We start from the raw sequence: 24,907 nt of genomic DNA on the forward strand, positions 1-24,907 counted from the left end.
TCTCATGTTACAGGATTAAAGGAAAAACAGAGTGCATTTACTCTTAGTTACTGGCTCACGCATCAGGAAGAATGATGAAAAACAAATTCTTAACTTCTAGCATTCAGATTATCACTTCCAGCATCTCTGTTTTCTTCTATACATTTTCCCCTATTTTCATATTCATAAAGGATGCACAGAGAAAAGAAATCGCTGCAGTACAAATTGCTGTTGAGCAGGAAAGCTAGGTCCAAATGGAATACAGACTTGCTTGCCTACTGCTCTTTTTCTGGTTATTTGTTTGAAGGGCACAGTTCTAACCTGGTATTTTAAGTCCTGTCACATGCATTGGCAATGTTATAATCTCAGATTTGATGCTTCCCAGCTATAGCAGATTTTTAAATCATCAAAATAGAAAAGCAGCTGTATGCAAGATGGGTTCATCTCTTCCCCTACTCTCTCCTCCTTCATATATTCTTTTATAAAAAAAATGTGCTAATCCTCAACAGCAAAAAGCAGTACTATATTAATTCACATGTGGCAATCACAACGTCTTCTCTGCCTGAACTGGAACTGCCATCATACCATTACTCAATCTCCAACCACTGCCAGTTCCACTGTAGCCACTTTCATAATGGTTCCGGAGACGCTCAGTCTGCGGTATTCCTAATTCTCATTACAAATATTTTACATATAGGCTTTAAGACATTTTTGAAGTATGGCATCAGAATTACAACTACAATGAATTTAAATACCATTTTAAATATAACAGATATGATGTTTGTCTCTAAGGGCCTTTGGACATGCTAAAACGCCCGCTTCTTCGCTAGAAAGTGGAGTTCAGAAGCAGGGTTATCAGAAGTACTTTTGGGGTAGGCATGTCAAGGAAAACATCTCTTGGTGGAATTACAGCAGATGGTAAAGTGAATGCTCACAGTATGCCAAGCCACATACTAAAAATGAGATAGCCCAAAAATTATAAGGTTGGCTTAAAAGCCATGAGCTGTTTTACAAAAGAAACCATTTATATTTTTCTCTAGCTGGGTTTTGAAGCTTTAGGGAGACTGCCTTCTCTTCCTGATTAGATGATACATTACTATGAGTTTGGTGAGTCTGATATAAATTACTGAAAAATACAAAACACCAATTACATCCGGACAGTTACATTTCACTACATCAAGAACAGCATCTTGACTCCCTTAAGGAGCTGAAATCAAAGATGCAAAAACCAATTAACTGAGCAAGTTTTTTACTAAAATGGTGAGCAGAGAAACACAACCCTCAGCCTGCTGCTGAATCAACTCGGGTGACTGTGAAGGAGTCAACTGTTTTCCTACTTTTTACAACAAAGCAATTTTTGGAACTCACGTGGAAAAAGTAAGAAAAACAACCAGCAAAATGGACACAAAACACGTGAATTTTGATGCATCTCATGATTATCATTCTGCCTTTCTCAGGATTTTCAGGTCTTGGTACATCAATTTAATGCCAAGCAACGATGTGATCTGTACATCTGTTAATGCTCAGATATCAAAACCTCATTTCCATAATGTCATCAAGTACGTCCAACCCATGGCCCACGGGCTGCATGCAGCCCAGCACAGCTTGCAGTGTGGCCCACCCCTGACCCACGATTCAATGGCAGTGGCTCTGCTCTGCAGAGCAGCTCCAGGCATGCTGCCATTGCTCAGCAACAACCAGACCGTCAGTGCGCTATGAGCGCTGTGTCGACCGAAACCAGGGCACGGGGAGGGCAATGCTTTGCAGTGCTGACTCAAATGATGGCAAATAATTGTACGCATTTCAATATACTGGCTAAACACGTGGCTCTGAACAACTAAGACTACGCAGCCGTGCCTTCTGTTTTGATAAAGGAAGTTGAAAATAGAATCATAGAATCCTTAGAGTGGGAAGGGACATTTAAAGTCATCTAGTCCAACTCCCTGTAATGAACAGGGACATCCACAACTAGATCAGGTGCCCAGAGCTCCCTCCAGCCTTGGGATAAATGTCTCCAGGGATGGGGCATCCACCACATCCCCAGGCAACCTGTTCCAGTGCCTCACCACCCTCACTGCCACCCCAGTGCCTCACCCTTCCTTATATCCAACCTAAAACCCCCTCTTTAAGTTTGAAACCATTTCACCTGACCCTGCCACCACAGGCTCTGCTAAAGCTTAAGAGTCTGTCACATTCTTTCTTACAGCCCCTCTGTAGGTACTGAGTGGAAAATGTCAGGTCTCCCCGTAGCCTTTTTGTATCCAGGCTCAACAGCCCAAGCTCTCTCAGCCTGTCCTCGTAGGAGAGGTGTTCCGTCCTTGGATCATTTTTGTGGCCCTCCTCTGGACATGCTCCATCAGGTCCACATCTCTCCTGTACTGAGGGCTCCACATCTGGACTCAGTACTCCAGGTGAGGCCTCATCAGCACAGAGTAGAGGAGAAGGATCACCTCCCTCACCCTGCTGGCCATGCTGCTCAGGACACAGCCGAGGTTACAGTTGCCTTTGTGGGCTACAAGGGCACATTCTGGCTCACGCACAGTTTACCATCCACCAGTACCTCCAAGTCCTTTTCAGTAGGGCTGTGCTCAATCCTTTCATCGTCCAGTTTGTACTGGCAGTGGGGGTTGCCTCAATCCAGGTGCAAGGACTTGCTCTTGGCTTTGATGAACCTCACAAGGTTGTCCTGGGCCCACTGTTCAGCCTAAGGTCTCTTTGGACGGCATCTCATCTCCTGGGCACGTTGACTGCAAAACACACCTTGGGATTTCAAGTAACGCCTTCTGTATTATGTTGGCCCATAACATCAGAGGCAGATGTTGGTGGTATGACAGTAGAAGTTGAGCCTTCCAATCAATATTTTGTCACGTTTCCCTCCATGTGACAGATGGCAGCAGAGGTGCAGTCTGATCAAATGGTGGCTGATATTAAAGTGTGTCTAAAGCAAAGGTACACCATTCAATTCCTCCACGTGAAAAAAAAAAAAAAATCAGAGACCAAATAGTGGATGTGAGGCACAGCGAGGTAGCGTGTGGTGTGTTCCAGCAGTGGTGGCAGTGGAGCAGCTTCACTGCTGCAGATTCTTTTTTATGAGCACAGCACGTAGGCTCTTGCACAAAGCACAAAGTTTTATCGAAAGGTCCTACGTGTCCTTGAGATCACAGTTAAAAGCCAACTATATCCTAGGCTGTATTAAAAGAAGAGGTGGCCAGCAGGAAAAGAGAGGTGATTCTCCTCCTCTACTCAGCTCTTGTGAGGTCCCATCTGCAGCACTGCATCCAGGCTCCCAGCACAAGAAAGACGCAGAGCTCTAGGGCCCAGATGGGGACCAATAAGATGATCAAAGGGCTGGAGCACCTCTCCTATGAAGAAAATTTGTGGGAACGGGGCTTGTTTAGCTTGGAGAAGAGAGTCATAGAATTGCTCTGTTTGGAAAAGATCTTCAAGATCATCAAGTCCAACCACAACCTAACCATACTACTCTAACAACCCACCTCTAAATCATGTCCCTGAGCACCACATCCAAATGGTTTTTAAACACATCCAGGGATGGTGACTCAATCACCTCCCTGGGGAGCCTATTCCAGTGCTTAACTGTAAATTAATTCTGTAAAGAATTTTTTCCTGATATCCAATCTACACTTCCTGGCTCAACTTGAGGCCATTTCTCCTCATCCCGACCAGTGAGATGTGACCAACCCCACTCTCACTGCAATCACCTTTCAAGTACTGGAAGAGAGCAATAATGTCTCTCATTCAGCCTCCTCTTCCCCAGACTAAACAGCCCCAGTTCCTTCAGTCACTAAATTGGAAGGCTCCACGGAGACCTCACTGTGGTCTTCTACCACTTGAAGGGAGCGTATAAACAGGAGGGGGAACAGCTGAAGGTGGACAGTGATAGGACAAGGGGAATGGTTTTAAAGTGAGACAGGGGAGGTTTGGGTTGGATATCAGGAGGAAGTTTTTCACCCAGAGGCTGGTGAGGCACTGGCACAGGTTGCCCAAGGAGGCTGTGGATGCCCCATCCCTGCAGGCATTCAAGACCAGGCTGGATGTGGCTCTGGGCAGCCTGGGCTGCTGGTTGGCGACCCTGCACACAGCAGGGGGTTGGAACTGGATGAGCATTGTGCTCCTTTCCAACCCAGGCCATTCTAGGATTCTACGACTATAAATTTGACTTGAATGATGAATTAAGCCTTGTGAAGATGATCAGTTCAGTAGACAATATCATCTGAAAGTGTTTCCCTCTTGATTCCTGTGAACATTCACCATCCACAAGCAGAGATTCTCTTTGCCAACAGGCCCTGTCTCGTGTTTATAATAAGTACTGTGTCGCTGCTTATTAAAATAAATTAAATCATTTATTATATTAAAATAATATGCACTAGATCTATTATGCATTACTGAAAAATATACTCAATCAATTCATTAGCAAATGAAGGAAAAAAGAGCAGAAACATGGCAGCATACAAACAAGATTTGTGCTAGATTATTAAAATACTACATTTGTGCATATATCTACCTTGTAGCCCAGTGTTTTCTGAAGTCACAGCTGCTGAGATTTCTTTTAGAAACCTCGCAGAGAAATGTGAGGAAACTGCACAGTAGCAGTTTCCTTACTGAACCTGGAGACCTTGCAGAAAGAAGTGATAAACCAGAGCTAAGAAATGTGCAAACATCAAGTGAATGTAAACAATATATATGTATATATATAAAATCATAGAATCACAAAATCCTATATCAAGCAAATTATATGCCGTGTTTGCCTAACAGAAGAAACATAAGTGCATCCCTCAAAACAAGCAGAGGATGGGCAGTACAAAGGCATTGACTTAGATGTCTTTCTTTGTTCTACAAATTACAGTGCAGGGCAATATCAATTTAAATAAGGCCATACGAGAAACAATGTGATCAACTGTTTGAATATAACCCAAAGGAGCTATGAATGTAAGACTACTGTCAAGTGATTATAAGTCATCCCAATATTCTCAGTAATAATCCAGATATTGAGAAAATAAGTTTATCAAATTTGGGGCCGACAAAACTAGAAGGAATTGCAAGTACTGGAAAGGAAACTGAAAATATTTGCAGCTACTTGGAAGATGAAACCTGAAAACAAGATTGGCAGAAATCTGCAAGGAAAAACAATTGGAAAGTTCTAGAATTAGGCATGAATAATTCATTTGACCAATAGAGAAGAAAAGGATCAGATCAAGAAGTCACATTTCAGAAACAGAACATGAATTACACAGCCCCCTTTGAAACAGGAGAATGACATTAAGCTGGTATTTCAGAACACAAACAGAACCACAAGGTTAACGAAATAATCTTTCTTTGTACTTCGTGATAAAGCTGCAATAACGCACTGTGTTTGGTTCTAGTTGCCGTAGAAGTGATGTGTTCTGAAGGGAAAACACAGAGAAAAGCAAAGAATTCTGCAAAGCACGATCTCAGGGGAAAGAATTAGCAAACTGGGAATATCTGGCCGAAAGAAACTAGAAACAAGGATATAGAAGACAACTGAAAAAAGGAATGAATCTGGCTTCTCTGATTAAAAACCTTTTCTTCATGTCTGATCTTTCTCTTCCTTGATGTGATTTTCTTGCCTTGTATGCCATGGACATAATGAACAGCAAAACTGCTTCTGGTGTTCTGATGTCAAGTATCTGTGGACAGTAAGAGTGTTCATGATGACCTTACATGGAGAAGGGGTAGCCCCATCCATGGCTGTCTTTCTGTGACCGTTTCTTGCTTTAAGAATTGATGCCAGCTCATACTTTTACGTGACACTGTTCAGTGATCTGCAAACAAACCTTGAAAGATAGCAAACAAATCTCTTTTGAGGAGCTTACTATTTAATTACAGGAGAAAAGGAGAAGGAAGAGGTAAAATCTTCTACAGGTGGGAAGTGAAGCATACAAATGTGACCTATTCATATCAAGTCTCAAAGCACAGACAAATGTGATGGGAACAGCAGTAGAAACTCGGTAGGTGACCACAATGCAGTGCCTTGCTGCAACCTGGATTGGTGATTTCAATAAGCCTCGTATTAAAAGTGGGTCTTAACACTGACCCAAACAGCAGTATCCAACCACATGAAGGTGTTAGAAACATCCAAAGCATGATGCAAGAAAGCGTAGAGGTGCACTCTGAACACTGATCACAAAATCATCTGTGTTTCCATTTTAAATCTCAGGAAAAACTTACATGATGAATGTTTGATGAAGCTCACGCAAGCTGGACAGGAAACAACTACAAAAAACAGTGATACTCTCAGATGCTTTCAGCTCCTGCTACTTGAGAAAAGAAACAAGCAGCCGTTTACTTCTCATCATTATTATCTAAAACTGCTAAGCGACAGGGAAAAGAAAAAATACATGAGAATCTGTGAGAAGTTTGAAAAGACAAAGCAACTGTGCAAAAGTGCTGTTACTAACAACACTCTCTGAAATGAACTGATCAGATTCTTAATTCACAAACCCTTCCTGCCCAGAGATCTCCTCTTTTTTCATTATTCTGATAGTTATGGGATCTTAATTTCTAGTTCTCATATAGCCTGCAACTTCGCTAAACTGCTGAATGTAAGCTAGCTACTTAAAAACAAATAAATCAAATAAGTAATATTGAAGAAACTACTTCAACACATGCACTCTTACATTTAAAACCCCCAAATAAAATCTGTAAGCATGTATGCAGAGAGGAAAAAATGATTATTTGCGGTTCTGTGGAAGTACTAAAATAAAATTTGGAGACCATTGTTTTAAGCCTCATGCTAAATTAAAATGCAACCTCTGCTCCGCTAAGCTAAGTTAATTACTTGCGTGTACTACAAAAGTCTTGGTTGCATTTTGAGCTATTATCCATGGTCAAAAGCCTCTAGCCGCTATCTTAACCCCACATTCCAAGGATAAATTTAACAAGGTCAAAAGAATCTTTGTTTAGAAGAGACGTTATCATACATTGGTGGCATGAAGAGATATCAGAATTTATAATATCTTATATTCTTTGTCTTTAAGCTAGGCTTTAAATAGATTACAGACTCAGCAAAGGCTCCTTTAGTTGAAGTCACACAACTTGCTATTTGTATATATTTTGGCCGCTTCATGCGACAATGGATTGTTCTGATGAGAACCACAAATATTAACTTTCAGCGTACCAGCTGAAGCGCAAATTAAAGGTTAACCTTGTGTCTGTTTCTACATTTTTATCTAGCAAAGAATAGCCTTTTGACTAAGATAATTTAACTTCTACTTTTGACCTCGATAGCTTTCTGAAATATAAAATCATACAAGTTGTGTCTTCCATACCTTTGCTGACAACTTATTTGGAATGAGAGTTCACCACCAGGTAACCCTTCAGAAAAGATAGATAACTAGTATGTAAAACTAATGGGTAGAAGTTTGTAAAGCTCACTAAACCCAGTAAGAGCTTTCCTCATACAAACCAGAAAAGAGCACACTGTAGAAGAGAACAATCTAAAAAAAAAAAAAAAAACCACACTAAGAAGTTTGCTCTAGACAATATGGTGATGAACTGCAGCAATACACCACTAGCAAGAAAGTAAAAAGGTGTTTCCTGAATCTAGAACATGTTCTATTTCTTTCCTTCTTCTTAGTAAGCGTGGAGAACCAACTACTTAGCAAGAACACAGAACCTACTTCAAGGCTTCCAATGAAGAGAAACTGGGACATATCCCATCAAAAGATGGCAGCAGAAATGCTAAGTCATGGTTTGAAACAGTGATTGAACACCTGGTGGGAAGGCAGGGACCAGCCCAGGGGAGCTCAGATGCATGCAATGTACTTGAGGAACCAGAAGGGGTGAAGCCAGGATCCACACACTCCCAGATCACATTTATGGGTTGGCAGTGGAGATAAGGGTATCTTGCTGAAGATCCCTCCCTACTTGAGGTCTTTCCAAGGTGAGCAGACTTTTTCCTTTGTTTCTACATCCACAGCTGCTACATTTGTACTTATCCTTATATGCTGCGGCCTAGGACTTTGCTACCCTGCTATTATTGCTATGCTTTCCATTGCATTTTAGCACTACACCGATATAACTCAACAAAGGTGAGGGTTTAGGCTAGATAACACGCTGAGATCTCTTTGGGGGTATAGGTACAGGATTGATTACTCTAGAATAATTCACACAACAAGAGAAAATTCCAGTCAGTGAATACTGTGTATTAATTGATTGTTAAGAAGTATGGTTTTATCAAAAAACAGAGCTACTTTACTCTTACCTTTGCCCTTATTACTCTCAATATAAGTGAATTAAAGTCTTGTAGAAAAAAAATTCTGTTTCTCTTAAGCAGTAAACTATTTTAGTATTAATAGGGGCTTACTAAAAGACAAAGCTTCAGATTACAAATCCCTACTTTTTACCATCAAGGCTTATTAGGAAGAGTTCACTTAAAAAAAAAAAAAAACCTGCTATGGCATCATGCAACGTTATATTTGAATATGGCAAAAGGCAGAAGAAACCACAGTAAAAAGGACTGTAATTTGAAACTCATTTTCATACGTAGATTTAGCACTGAAAAACTTCAGTGGCTTTTACTTTTCTAAGACAACAGGACTTAAACTTCTCACTGCTTTTGAAGATAGAATAGAAGCTATCAAGTCATTTGACTCTTTCAAAAAGTTCTTCCTTTCCAGTTAAGTTCCCAGAAGCTGCTTACACTGGAAAACCATAGCTACTACTGTACTGGGGTCTGTGCATATCATAACAGTACTGCAGCACTGTTAGAGGAAACAACCACACATAACAAATTCATTAGCATGTATCAGTCTTAAGGAATGAACTTAACCAAATCTTGCATGACTTAGCTCACTGCAGAAAGGGCCATCCTATAAAGCAGCAATCAGGTTCTACCTTAAATCTTCACTCAGTAGTGCTCAGTACTAAATATACAGAGAGATGTCAAGGAAGCTTCATAAACACAAGTAACTTGCAGACTGACCCATTCTGTGACCCTCCCACAGGACACTGTAATCCCTCCCATCAAATAACATGAGAATAAATACTATTTTTTACACAGCAACACCATCAGTTAAATCAGCTCTGGATGGTCACATTCATGCTAACAAAGCACAGATCTCACGCAGATGCATTAAACACGAGCAGAAATGCAAGTCTCACAATGAGAGAGAGAAGAAAGCAGGAAGAACAAGAATTTTTGTAAGGAAGTGGATGTATGTGAAAGTATTTTGCGTTCTTGAGGACAATATGCAGAAGTGAGACAAATCCTAATGCAGTTATGTTTCCGACAGCAGATGGTTCTCTTGGCTGAGCAGTAGTGAAGGTTCTTAATCAGGCCTAGAAGTACAGCAAGCCTTCACACTGCTGAAAGAGAAGCATTACTCCATTACAAGCAAGTTCATAAGCAAGTGTTAATCCCCATGCAACGCAGCATTTATCATTTTTCATACAAGCACTCATTCCAAGAGGATTATCACTTCCCCATCCTGCCCTCTGGCTGACTATGCAGGGCAGAGAAATTCTTTATTCCATATGGAAGAGGAGAGGGAGGCTGGAGGAAGCGGTGATCTCTGGCTTCCAGTGCTGCTGTAGCTACTCCAATTTGAAAGTGTGAAGAAGCAGAAGCCAATACTCCAGCAGTTCACATTCAATGAGAGTACAGATGTGGCTTTCCAGAAGCTGTCTAGCAATTAGTGACACGCGCCAGACTGGAGAGATAGCGAGGAGGGAGCTCAACCATGCCTTGCTTACGAACTTACACCTGTACAGATCCCAGCAGCCTACCTGAAGGACTGACTAAATGAACCTCAGATTTGTCTGCCCACGCAATTTTATCTAAGCTTGCTTGAATTGGTTCATGTTGAAATATCTCAGATACAACATTTTGGTTTTATGGCTAAGATTTGTGAGTATATAAATCTATTTGTGTGTGTGAGTTCATGAGATTCCAGCTGCTTTTCCTAATATATATACACTCGCTCTTCTAGCAAACTGCACTTTGAGGTGTAAAGAGCACACAAAAGAACAAACGTAAAATGGACTTTATTAGTCACAGGGAAATTCTGCTTTCCTTAGAGACTCACCATCGTCACCTCTGTGATCTTATATCTCCCTGCAGAACAGTTACAAACCATACACAGCTCACCTTGGTGCTCTTACATGAAAGATGCACGTGAAGACGAGTTCTAGGCTAATAAGTGTCACACCCCTCACTGGGCAAAACAATACAAACATTATTTGTAACATCCCAAACTTATACATCAAATCAGTAGCACAGCATATACAAAAACAGCTAATGCTGATAATTTGTACCTACCATCCTAAACAGATTCTTAAAAATGTTGCAACAAAAACTAGATTACATGAATGACATCTAGTGGACATCTCTTTTCATAACAATCAACATTTTCCAACAAAAACTGTCACAAGCTTCACATAATAAAAGCAATCATGTGAGGATCTGAGTATTTGAGGGCCTTTTACTATTATTCATTTTTGCCTTCATGAAGTTAATATCATCCTTTGGATGTGCTTTAATCTGTGCCGTATCTTAAGACTCAATGTCATTCCATAAGTCACCAAGCTTCTCAAATTCTTAAGGAAATAGTCTTCAAAAGTTTCTAGGATGGTAGATACTTTGGCAAAGTCCTTACCCATTTTAGTCATTTAAAGTGACTTCTTTGTGCATCATTCACCAACACTGGCCAGAAAAAGCTGATTTGTTGTGCTTGCACACTCGCCTGTATACCAGATCACAGTGTTTCTAGATACAACAGCAACACAAACATCCATTTACATATTCAGGATGATTACAGCAAGAATCACTGGGAGATGATGTTGCATATGCAAGTTTGAGTTCTCTTTCTTTCAGACTGTTTAAACATTTCTGCTTTGAGAGGCTGCACTGGGTTTTGCAATGATTGTGAAAAGTGCTTTCAGAACAGCAAAAGTGAAGTTTATTCCTCTACTATTAATCTAAGAAGTAGATTAGATATATTCCCTGAGCTCTTAGATCTTACTCATTCTTTCCAGACTAGCAACAACATGAAGATCAATCTACAGATCTGGGCTCTGTTACCCTTTTCTTCCTAAGGGTTACAACTTGACACGGATATTCTTACTTGTAGTGTTCAGTAACCCTGCAACATGTTTGGAGGCTAACCATGCTGCTGTAATATAGACTAGATCTCTCACCCCACTTGATGGAAGAACGTGGAAGAAACAATGAACACTACAGATAAGACAAAATTCCTGTGGCATTTCCCTAGAGGAGATAAAAAACGAGATATTAATTACCAGCTATTGTTCCTTAACAATAATCATATTACATATAATTTGAATTTGAGAATAGTTTCGAGTTACTCATTAAAAAAAAAAAAAATACCTTGCAGGCATTGATTAAAGCAGAAAGCCACAGAATTATTTCCTTCAAGAAAACAAATATGTATTTCATGTTTTTCAGTTAAAAATACATTTCATTTCTATCTGAAAATTACCTGTGTAAAGGTAAGAAGCTGTGCTACACGGATACTAGGTGAGTGGTTTTGAAGTGCTGTTTCTGTGACAGGATGGGATGTGTATGAACAAAACTGTAAGTACACCTCACATCATACACTGAGCATGTCTGAAACTGCCCAAGGCAAACCCACTGATTTCCTTTCCAGACAGCAGCTCTGCCCAAGAGAGGCTTGACAACTCCCTGAAAGACAATCACCAGAAAGATAACTATATAATGTTATTAGTTTTGAATAACTGGAATTCATTCTTCATAAATGTTTCCTACATGACGTCCCACAGATGATTTCTATACCTTTCCATTGACTAAAATGGTAAGGAAACAAACTCTACTCTAAAACCTCCTAACAACCAAATGGCCCTCTTTATGGACAGTGAAACTAAAACACTGACATATTCAGTTTTGCTTTCTTATTTTGTAAGACCTCGGATGACAAAGGATTCTATAGCTTTCTCCCCCTTTAAGATTAAAAAAAAGAAAGAAGCCATTCCAAAAATATATGTATATATCCAGGTATAAGTCAAAACTTATCTCGAGGATAACCAAACTGTTCTTTGGAAACTGACTCCATACAGTGGAGAAAGCACGCTTTCCTGCTTGAGAGCACAAAGTTTCTATTCAGTCAATCTGAATACATTTAATTTTCATGACAAATAGGCAGTACTTTCAGCAATGACATTTCATTACTCATCACAACAATATAGGACAAGGGGCCCCCAAGGCAGGTTAAAAAGTCCAACAAATACTAAGTAGATGAGGTTCAGACAGCAAGAAGGGTCATCTTTATTTCCTGAACCTAGAACTCCCCCCAGAAATCTGTATTTCATATCTTCCCTCTGGAGAAGTTCCACCTTACCAAGCCACTGCAAACAAGAAAGATTTTCTTCCAATAAATAAATCTAAATTGATTTTAAGAGAAGAGTTTCACACACAAAACAGAAGCTTAAAAATAATTCAGGTTCTAACCTTAGCTGAGTTTAATTCCAAGGCATGTTAATTGCAGAGGTATCCAAATAAAAACAAATCAAGGCAGAAAGGAAAGTGACTACACTTCTAGGATCTTGTGTAGAATAAGCAGCATAACATTTCTGAATGACTAAAATTATTTTGCTGCTCTATCCACACTCATGAAAAGCACCTCCACCAGATCAGCTGGGCAGATAATAATCTACTGCATTTTCTCCTGTGATGAGACGTAAAGGACAAGGGATGTTTATTGTAAGAATCTCAAACACTGTAAGATTCCACAATGAAAGAATGAGATGCAGGACTATAAAAATGATGCCAAGATATTTACATAACATGACTACACTCCTCTTCCCACTACTTTCATGACTTCTACTTCATTGGGAACTTATATTTTCGTTTTCATCACATATTGAAACTGAAAGGCTTTTGACAAAGAAACTATTTCCTCACGAGAAGGAAATCTTACAGCTAGCACAACAAAGGGCTGATCCTTAGAAAATCTCAGTGATGTTTAGATATAAATCCACTCATGTTAGGTGTGATTAGTTATGGCACTGCACAGACAAAGGAAAGATAACCGACTAAAACAATCGCTTGTTTCCTGTCTTGTGATTTCACTTTCTATGCAGAAGGTTGTGCCCTCTGCACACTCTGAAAATGCAAAGGATATTTGAGAAGCTCTCATGAATGCTAAGAAAAAACTTGGAAGAGTAATAAAATCATGTTTATGGGAGAGAATTTTTGGGTAGGTGGAGATTTGTAAGAGCTTGGTCTCATAGTTTTCAAAGCAACTTTTATCATTATGGCCCAAGAGCAAGCAGTCCATGCTGTTACCTAGAAGTTTGCATGCCAAAGTGCTATCCAGGTGGCTGATGGAAGGGCGATAAGCTACCTGTAAACACACTGTTATGAAAGATTCTCTGAGGAGAATTTATCTATTCCCACTGTTCCAACTGGAAAACAAATAAGCGAGTGTACAGATCTCAGCCACATTACAGGTAAGATAGTTCATTGGTGAAACCATGAGAATGAGGAAAGACCTTGTCACCCCAAACGAAAGACAGTAACACAACTTTACTTCTCTGCACATTTATGTAAACCGGATGCTTTTAAGCTCCTGATTTCCTTTGGATAATCACGGTGCAGCTGTAGCTAAACAACCTGTCTCATTACAGAAACTTGTTTAAAAAATGTACTAATTACATTTAAGATAGAGACCAGAACTCAAGGTTTGTGTTTTAACATTTGAAGCTAAGCAAATTGGGATCTAGTTAAGCTCAAGATATTGTTCCTCTTCAGAGGATCAAAGTGGTGGCCTACTGAAGCAAGATATGCTCAAAGCAGATGGTTTCTTATGAATGTTTCAGCATTGTAAAAATTAGTTTCTTTTGTAAATTAGAATCCAGATTTCTTCGCCACTGTGGCACATTGCAAAGTTTGCTTCTATCGAAAACCTTTGCAAACTGATTGGCAAGCTTCCATGCAGACAGCTTTATGTGCACCACGAAAGAGATCGTGCACTGAGAAGAAGTTCAGATTTCTTTTTTGTGAGTTCTGGTGATGAGCAAGCAGAAATGAAAACTTCAGCATCTCACATGGTTAAAGGAGAACACTATCAGAAAATGAGAAAAAATTTTAAAAGAGTACGAAAACCCTCCTCCAAACCCCACACCTCTTTGGTTAAGGACCAGATTTTCAAAGGAGCTGCACATCCTGGTAATTTCAGGAAGGAGAAAACCTAGTAGAAAACCTGGTTTTAAATACAAAAAGAAAGTTCAGTCAAGGGTTAACAAGGGTTCAGGAAAAAAATTATGCCACTAGTGTAACCATGAAGAAGTAATGAGGGAATTGGTGAAGTTAAAAATCTAAATACACACACAAAGCTGAATTTGGCCTTGTAAGCAGAACAGAAAATGAAGCCATTTGCAAAGATACTCTTGCCAAACTTACGAAATTAAAACTCAGTGAACGATATATGCTGAATGCTATTGTAATTTTTTGAGTTTTTGAACAGAGCACTAGATCAATTACCACAACAATTAAAAAAACAATTAAGTATTAATTACATATATTTTAAAATATTTTCTATGTGTATTTTTTTTAGATTTTGTCTTTTTAGATTTTTTTAGATTTAGATGTGACTCTGACCAGGCTTCTGTCACAAAAAGATATCACAAATATCTAGGTTTTGCCTTAATGCCTACAAAAGTATATTCCACAATAACCCATACTTCCACTATTTATCACGGTCTGACATTTTTTCAGCAGGATTTCAGGCTCTGCTTCACTTCAAAGTTATAATTCACTACCAACGTGCAAGTACAATCTACAGCAAATGATAATAAATTAAGGTTGAGACCATAGGAAGAAATAACATTTTGCTACCACAAACTTGTTCCAAGTTGTATGCAAGTTCAGTTCCCTGAAATGTCATTTTTATTATTTGAATAAGTTATTCACTTGGCCAAAATACCCTGAAACAAACATTAATAAAAACAAGCATTGTGATAGTCACACATTAATTCAATAAGCAAAAGACAAATTCAGTAACTATGACAGGGGGTGACTGTCAAGTTTCAGAGTTTTGTTCTATAACTATATGGTAAACGAGCTATGGAAGCACCTATCAGTGCAACACGATCACAACAGTGAAGGTTAGTTTCAATTTCCTAAAATTTAACTTAACTATCAAAGTAAAGTGAGAAAGAAACTGTAGAAAGCACAATAAATTTAAAGTCACCATCAAAATCATAGCCATGCTAACTCATAGAAAGTTGAGACAAGCCACAAAAGAAAAATGGCAAAAGGTACTAAAAGGATCCAAGCTTCATTTATTCAACCAAACGCAGTACGGTGAAGACAAAATGTTTTGTTTAGTCAGGTTTTTGGTTTTGCTTATACAAACTTCAGACACTTCAGGTCTGTTTTGTACTTTCAACATACCAAAGTTCAAAAAGGGTAACACCAAAAGGTCACATTACAAAAAACGTGGAACAACTTGTGTAGTGGATGCTTGGTAAGGCTGGGTCACGTTGCACTACACAGCGTGCAGAGCTAGTCCTAAAAAATATGGACATCCTGCTGTGCTCACCAGAGTAACAGTAGTACACCAAGATAAAAAACACTCCAGGATCAAAATCAGCATTGCAGAAACAGCCACATCGTCTCAACATCTCTCAGAGACAATCTGTAACCTACTCTAGCTGGTCCAAAAATTGCTATTCTATTGACTAGGCAGTGACATGCACAAAAAAAAGAAAAAAAGTCTCCTGGTTCAAGTAGGCAAAGTCTTTACAAAAAGAACTGATTAACATTTTATACCTGAGAAGGCCTGCCCTTGATGTTTGCATGGAGTTCCTCTCATTTTCTACCAAGAAAAATACTGAGTGGTGTTCAGATGTCAGTTTTCCCAGACAAATGCTGGAACTACCCTTATCAAGATTTAAAGGGGTCTAGCCAGAAATGAAAAAAATCCAGACTGCCTAGCTGGATGCAAACATGAGTTTTGATAACAAATGCCAAGAACTATGAAAAAAAAGAATAGACTGATTAAGTATATATGCCCAGATCTCCCTAAGCTAGTAACAATCTTCATCAAGACAACCAAACGATTAGCTAGAAAAGAACAAAGTTTTGTTTACTTGAAGAGTTTCCCATACAAGACAGAACATAAAGCTTGCAGCAAATTTTTTTCCTCTGCTTGTTTATATGATGAAGGTCATGTTATTTTAAGGAATTTCAGCCTTTCATTAGATGTAGCAGGCTATGAACTCTATTGTAGAGATTGGAGGTCTGGTTAATTTTTTTTCTAACCTGTTGTCTGAATGAGCAGCAGTGATTTGCAGGAAACTCAGTGGAAAATGTCTAATTTACAATAACTCCCTGACTTCCACAGCCACTTTCCAAGATTGTTTTTGGAAACTCACAAGGTAAAAATAAGTCAGAGACAAAAAAAATATATATATATATCAGTTTGTGACTGGTATGAAAGTCAGATCATCCTTAAAATGAAAAAAAAAAAAAAGAAAAGAAAACCTGCTTTCTCTGTCAGATGAAAAAAAAAAAAAAATCTAGGCACCGTGCTAGCTTTAATGTCATCCAATTTCATTAAACCCTTTTGATCTATTTCAGTGTTCTGTTACTAATCTACTGCTGACGAAGAAATATGCAAAATGCTCAAACTACAATGAACAACAGAACCTTGTCCTACCTAGACTCAGATACATTACAGAATACAGCAGGTCATGGGAAAAGTCAGTCAGTTCTCAATCTCATAATACATAAAGCGATGAATTTCAAAAACAGAATAAACCTCATGCTTTGTTTACCTGGTATGGAACAATACTGCCATGAGCTGTGCCCCAGCGTTTAGCATCAATTTTGCAGTTAAGGTAATTAGCTGCTACATAAGTAAGACATGCAACCTGGAAATAGAAAAAAAAGTGAAGTATTAAAAAAACCTCAGAGTTCACTGGCAACTTCTTTAAGATTTGTGCGTACTTGAATGGCATTTATCTACACAAGGTAAATCATGTCACAAAAGCATCTTTTACATATCGCATATTATGAATAGCTTGAAAAAGATATGAAAGTGATTGTTTAAGTAAAACTCATACAGTAAAGGAAAAAAAAAAAATAGGTTTCCATAACACTAGTAATGCCACGCAAATCTAGCATTAAACTGCTTTTAGAAATAAGGCAGTATTACCCTAAACACTTTGCAGAATGGTCAACAGGCACAAAGTGTCCTGTCCAAACTTTAAAAGGGAAAAAGCAGCACAACAAATTTGTGAGCTACAACTCCCATTTCCTGAATCTCAGACCCAGGCTTAAATCACAAAGACATTTTCTCAGTCACAAGATCTTTGTTTTCTCCTGTTCTCCTTCAAGTTACAGAAGATATTTCAGAATTCTTCAACTCCCACATATCCTGAAATACAAAGAGGTAGGTCATTTGACACTAGAAGATAAGGAATGAGTTACTGAGTTAATAGTAGGACAGACAAAAAACTGATAGAAGACACTGAAAAATACAGCATGCAAACTTTAGTAACCATAATATCAGGGTAAACATTTCGTAAAGCACAAATACATCTTAAGAAAAGAATGAAACCTTATGATGCAGTACTGCATGAAATCAGTAGTTCTGCCATAGTCACTGTCAGATTCATCACTATTTCTTTGGGAGAACTGTGTGGGACTGTATCTGAATCCAAGTAACACATGAAAGCATTACAATTAGGTTCTCACTAATTCATCAGATGATGCATTTGTTTCACACTTGAATACTTGGGAAATACTTGTGAAAGTAAGTAAAATTGCTTGCTTTTATGGTAAGCCGACTTCTTTTTTTTTTCCAAAAAGATTTAATTCTATCTAGAGGAGATGTCTGAAATTTCATACAATGCTCAGTGTTTACACCGTTCTGTCACTACTAATCTACATCAAAATGCAGAGCAATTAATTTAAAGTCCACCAGTAATATGTGCATTATATCAGAATTCCTTCAAAAAAAAATTCATTTCCCTTCCTTCCTTCACGTGCTCTGAAAAGGCAGCATGAGTACATCAATTCCATATTTAAAGCAGATATATAATAGTAAGTCAAGTTTATGTTGATTCAGACTGGCAGAAAACCTAGGAAGATGTACAGCAAATGATAATTTAGCTGCTTCTGAAACACTACTAACTAGAAATACAGCACACTACTCCTGAGAACTGTTGGAAAACACTCTGTAGCCATTAAGCTGCAGCTTATTCTATCAGTGTCACTTCATTCAGCTAAAATGTTAAACACTGTCTACTCTAGCCCTAAGTAGGAGAAAAAAATCTCAGCAATAAAGGAAATGGACCTGTGAAGTATGTAGAAAGGACTTTTCCTTCTCGTTTGCAACTTTCCTCAGTAACACAGAATGAAACACTCTATTATTACAGTTAGATGAGTCACAAAAAAAACTATTTATTAATAACATATATCCTAATCTCATTGTTCCTCTCATTTTTCAATCTGAGGTAACACCACAGTGATATTTTTCTACCACAGCAAATGGTTATGCAACAATGACAAAATTCATACTACATTAATTGCAAGATATTGTTCTTAACTGTGTGCAGCACTACACAACTGATGTATTACAAATTTCACCCACGGGTGAGAAGCATCCACTACAGCAGGCTAAGACACAAGGCATCCTGCCTATTTAGTCTTCCCACTTTTGGATGGAAATGCTAGATAAATCTTAATTGTGAGAAGGACATAGTGAATTGAAACTGTGCAAGTCACAAATCCTACCACATTAATATCAGGTTCAATCAAGATGTCACTGCACTTGCTGCCTATGCTGTAGAAATGGAAGTTCCGCAAGAAAGATTCTAACCTTCAAATACTACATATTTGTAACAGCTTTGCAAATTGTTTGAGGTGTATATCATTCTTTTAACAGTGGAAAACAAAGAGGTACACATGTCTCCAAAGCACTTGTACCCAATACAATAGAAAAAAAAGATTTAAAACACAGCATTCACTGGGCACTGGAATTGCACCCTTAAAGGCTTGTTTCAGGAGCAACAGCCAGCAACACCAGGGCAGTCAGAAGGTTGTCAAAGACTGTGCACGTTTAGAACTAAAATTTGCCTGGAGCATGTTAAGGCCTCAGTCTGAAAAACATCTCCCTTTCAGTCAGTGTGTTCATCTTTTGCTTTAATACATGCATCCATGCATCTTGCTAAAATTGTTTACAATTTTTCTTCAGTAAATCATGAAGGAAAAAGGCTTCAAGTTCCTTTTGAATTTCTTCTGAGTTGCATATCTTGTTTACAGTCAAATTACCCAGTCAAAAGGAAGTATTATTTTTATTATCGTCATTATTATACAAATAAACTTCTATTGACCACATCAAAGCAAGTATTTCAGTACTTTGTGTTGTATGCATACACATACTTAGTTAAGTAAACTTCGTGGCATTCTGCCACATTAGTAATAACTGTCTAATGAATTTAGCAGACTTGGAACACTTGCTGCTATTCCTACAGTCTCATGAAACTGTTAGAGCAGTCCCAGGAATACTCTGTTTTTCCCTTTCTTTCTTTTCCTGGCTCATTTCACTCCCCTTGATCTCACTGACATCCCCTTATGCTCACCAACATAACGCTATCTACAAGATCTTCCAGCATTAATGCTCTATGTCCTTAATAAGAAACCCAGAACTTATCCAGAAGCAAACTTCTAACTAAAAGCATTATAAATGACAACTCAAAAAACTTCTCTACAGAGATGGTATCCCCCGTAGAAATACTGTTAACAAAACCAATATTTCTCCAAGCTCCTCTGCATTTCAAGACTCAGAAAATATCTCGTAGCTTAGAGGTAATTTCTGCACAGAATAGCTACAACTTAACTTCTCAAACTGGAGATTGATTTGTATTACCTGTTCAGTTATAGACTTTTAAATATAGGTTTAAAACTCTTTTCTTGAATCATCTCTCCCCTTCAGTAATAAGAGATCTATTAAAGTAGCCTTTGGACTGGTAACATTAAAACATATCTAATACAAATAATACATCTCTTTATTCATTTGCTTGCAGAGGCAGATTACATACATAAATATGTATAATCACATCTCTACAGATAGGCATTTCTCTATTTCACATCAGTAAAAGCAACACTCCTTAAGATTCTTTTCTGCTATTAGTCTTGACAGCCAAATCACACATTTGTTATATACTTATCTAAACCAGAACAAAAAGAGACCTGCATTGAAGTCTGAAAAGTTATGCTCAAACTATGGCAGAATCAGACAGATGGGAAGCAAGATATCAAGAGCCACAAGGTGAATAGACAAAGAAAAGAGACAGAATTTCAAACGATTTTTTTTCAAGATAGCACATCAAACAATTTATTACAATGAGTTCACTGAATCAGTCCATCATTTATGTGCAAGCTCAACAAGTATAATGAACAACAAAAGACAGTAACTGTAAAGAGGAGAAAAAAACACATTTTAATTAGATTTGTTACTTTCTTCACTCTCCAACATTGTGTCTATTTCACTATGTACCTTAAGATGGTGATTCTTACTCAAGTTGATGCATATTTTTTCTCATTTTTATTTGCTCTTTCTTAGGGAGGACATGTAAGTTTCCAGGAACTTAGAGAAAGGTGTTTTACAGCAGTAAAGATCATTGTTTTACAATATACTATGAAATTAGTAACCCAAATATTAAAGCTCTGTAAGGAAAAACCATCCTGAAAACTTCCAGTGCCTTATATTGTTGAAAGGCCAATCATCTTCCAGAAGAGGCCTCAACATTGCCACGAGCTGTCAGTGAGCATTACCTTATACCTGGGCAGATAAGGGACTCCCTCCCAGCCTGAAGTTTAGAGCTCAGCAGGAACTTCAGAACAGCATGAGTGCACCATACGTCTATATGGCAGGCAGACAGTCCTGCTTGCAAGTACACAAAGTCATTGCCAACAAAGAGGAAGGTATTAGGAATTCATCATTAGCATCCCTACATCCGTGCAAAGGAGATCCAACCTTACTCTGAATTCCAAATTTGAATTCCTAACTGTCCTGTATTATTTTCCCTCTCTTTCCATAGCCTGTAGTGCTGCAGTTGCTTTCAATTTGTGCAGAGCAAAAGAGGCCTGTGAAAGGAACCTGAAAATGCAAGACTGTGATCATGTAACCTAAGGTTTGCTGTCGAAGAGTCTCAACCCATTCAAAAAAATGTCTGTGGTCACACTATGAGCACCAGCACTCTGGGTGAAAACAATTTTCTTTCTGCTTGTGCTGATTCTTTGAATGTGAACATCCACTAACTGACTGCAAGTTACTTCTCCACAAAATACAACTCCTGGCATGGAAGTACCAGCACACGGAACAATCCCAACCACAACTGCATCAAGAGGAAATCAAATCCATACTGACCAATAGCTACAAGTTCAGAATAGATCTCACTATGCTATAGAATAGTAGGATCTATTTTAGGGTATTCAACTCAGACACTTAAGTAGGTACCCAAAACTGTGCCAATAATCACATGCAGCTTATGAGACTCACTGATTAAAGATAACCATTTGATAGAACAGCCCTTTTAGAAATGATGGCACGCAGTAAATCACATTCACAGAAATTAAGCATTAGGGAATGCTTAATAAACTAATAACAATAAAAATACTATGAAAACACAAGCAATAAAAAAACCAAAGTATTTTAAAACCCTATCTTAGACATGAGACATGAATTTTCAGCAGGAAAGAAATAAGAGATCAAAACAAGCTGAAGTTGACACAGTAGCACACTGAAACACTTCAGTACAAAAAATGTCTAAAAACTAGATTTGCTTTATTGAAAACCTTTCAACTATGTAAATATGGAGATACAGATAAATGAGATACAGAAACAAGATGCTTTTGCATAGCAGAGAACTGAGTTCAGTAGAATGCATCAACAGGAAAAAGAATCAATGAATGATTTTTTTTAACTAGCTATTTAGAGCTAGAGAAGACCAGAATGAACATTTCTGTGCTTCTCACAGCTACAGCATCCAGCTGAGACCTCTTGATTACAGTTCAATTAGTATTAACAACAGCAAAGCCTTAATGCAGCTAATAGATATAGGACCTGAAATTTCAAAAAACAATTATTATCAGCACAGTTCCAAGCAGAAGTGGCAAAGAAACTCCTACCTCCTTAGTCCCCACTGCAAATATATATATATTAAGAGAATTTTAGGTGAAGCATCAGAAACAAAAATCTTGATCATATAATCTAATAGCACTGACATGAAAGAGGAAAAAATATTTTTGTAAAGCTGAAGAATTGAGTATGTTTACAAAAGAAAGATCAATTTTCTTAATTAAAGCCACATTTCAATTATCTTTTCCTGAAAACGTAAATAAAGTTACCATTTTCAATGGTAAGGCACTGGAAGAACTTATGAAGTTACCTAGTTATGGTTTATGCCCCAAACCCTGGAGACTTCCAAGGTGAGGCTAGTTAAGGCCCCAGGCAACCTGACCTAGGTGCTCCTGTCCATTGCAGGGGAGTTGGACTAGATGGTCTTCATAGGTCCCTTCCAACACGTAAGATTCTACAATTAGTTCCTATTTCAGCTTCATAATAACACAGCAACAGTTCTAAGGAATCAGTAACCCCAAAAAAATAATCAAAGACATTACTAAACAACTTTCAATCGCTTGTTTGATAGGGGAAGTAGTATATGACCTTCTGTCTCATTTAAATAGTAGGTACGTGTTTAAAATTTACAGCTAACTTTTAAGGGAAAATGCAGCCCAAATATTCCACCAAATCTCCTAGAGAATCCCTGCTGGCCTTTATGAACACCACATGTCCTGCACATTGCACACGCTGCCATCTTGGGTTCCTTTCAAAAAGGCAGCTCCTTAAAACAAGGGTGATTCATCCACTGAATTTCAAGTTTCCACTCCAAAGAATAAAGACACTGAGTTTCTCAGGAGGGAAAAAAAAAACCAAAAAACCATCAACGTATTTTCCCATAACTGGTTACTGGAAACAGATGAATCACTTTAACAGTAACTTTAAAAAACAAATCAATTTTGGGCAATTCCAGGACATAAAAAATTCAGCCAAAACAGTTAAAATTTTGGCAAAGTTGTTAGCAACTGAAACCAGACTCTGATAACAGACATATCAGACAACCTTAACAATAACTGACACTTCTAAAATCATTTTCTCCTTTCCCCTCCTTCTGTGAAGGAAGAATATATAATAAACGCATTATCTTCTATGTTTTTATGCCATTATGCTAGGACCATGAAAAATGAAACATACAAAAAGTTTATTTTGCTACATCTTACACATATTTTTAAAATACTGTAATATATTTTGTAATATTATTTCTTAGTTGTAGCACCTCCCTCTAAGAGCCTATGATTTAACATGAATTATAACTTAAAATACTTAAGGCTTATTTCTATTGGTGCTGGCTGTATTTCATTTTCTGTTTAGAAGTAGCACAAACCAAACTCCTTGTGTGGCTTCTACCCATGCAAAGAACTGCAACATACTTGCAAAGAACAAAATAATCCGAGCTTAAAAGCTGTAGCTGAATGTGATGGTTGAGAAAAAAAGAGCATAACATGCAAAAAAAATATCCAGACAGACTTTGCTTATATACAAACTAATTACCTGAGAAAACAGGCAACAAAATAACTTCAGTGATTTTCTTATTAATTGCAACAGGGTAGTTAGTACCTAGAGGCTCCAATTTGGACTCCACACACGCTTTGCTAAGGATTCTACTATTTCATTGAATCAGTAAGAAAAATGGTTTTCCATGCTAAGCTGCCAACACCCAAAAGGAGCTGTATTAAAGCACTTCTCATTTTTGATCTTATGATTAGAAACAGTGCCATGTACAAGGGAAAGTATTCATACATCTAATTAGCATCTACAGTGCTGAGCTAGTACATCTATAGCACTCATCTTCACATCATTAGCACTTATACAAAAAAAACCTAAAAAGCATGACTTCTGATGAAGCCATTAATACCCACTTTGCACATTATCATCCCTCCACAAAATAATGGTAGCTTCAGTAGCTTTAGGTAGATTTTTAAACTTCTCATTTGGTACGTAGAAAGGAGCCAGGTGGACTTGGCTGGGTGAGAAGTGTGCAAATACTCCACATTGCTATTAACACAGTCAAATCTCTACTGGTTGTAACAGCCTCCATTGTTGTTCAACCTTCTGGCACACCTGGGCCACAGCGAGTGAAAAAAAATTGCCTTAGGCCACATAAAATATTTAATTACTGTAAGCAAAAAATATCGCATTGACTATATTTTAATATATTTAAGTAAGGAACAAAACCTTTATTTAATAAATATATTAAAACTTTTAAAAAGTAGGCAACAAAAACATAAAACTAGCAGGCTGGACACGTATGGAACAGTGACAAAAAAAGTCAAGGTTTTCAGGACAGCTGAATTTTACTGAGTCTTTCTTAAACCAGCCCAGAACACAACAGTACCCAAGGCACTTGCAGATATACTGATATTTCCTAAAAACAAAAACTCTTTCAAATACTAAATCAGTTAAGTATTGCTGCAACAGTAGAAAATACTAGGAAATATCAAATTATTAATAATGGAACATGAAGACAGTGGAGATCAAAATAACTCCTCATCCTGGTTTGTTCAAGAAACATACCATTTTGTCATGCAACTTCCTTAGCAGAACGATTCAGAAGCCTATCCATAACTTTCACTCCTTTAATACAAAATAGCCATTTTGTTGTACAAAAAGAGATTGAAAAGATTAAGGAGAAAACACATGGAACTTCCACACACAGAAGCTACATCAAGTAGACTATTTGCTCTGAATGAAGATTTTGAATTTAGGTTGGAAATAAGGAAAAAGCCTTTTCCAGTGAGGGTGGTGAGGCACTGGGAACAGGCTGTCCAGAGATGTGGCAA

General features: G+C 38.0%; 1 protein-coding gene across 5 annotated transcripts in view; it reads right to left on the minus strand.

The window, feature by feature from the left end:
• Positions 1–24,907, minus strand: part of SUGCT (succinyl-CoA:glutarate-CoA transferase) — a 328,810-nt gene that overhangs the window by 249,597 nt on the left and 54,306 nt on the right. For all 5 annotated transcript variants that reach the window (XM_042888304.1, XM_042888303.1, XM_042888305.1 and 2 more), the window contains exon 9: positions 16,774–16,869. In XM_042888304.1, the coding sequence (XP_042744238.1) occupies positions 16,774–16,869 (96 nt within the window). The remainder of the gene's footprint in view (positions 1–16,773; positions 16,870–24,907) is intronic.

The sequence above is a fragment of the Lagopus leucura genome, unplaced genomic scaffold, assembly GCF_019238085.1.
Source record: "Lagopus leucura isolate 7727_CA_CO unplaced genomic scaffold, USGS_WTPT01 Super-Scaffold_100157, whole genome shotgun sequence".
NCBI classification, from domain to species: Eukaryota; Metazoa; Chordata; class Aves; order Galliformes; family Phasianidae; genus Lagopus; species Lagopus leucura.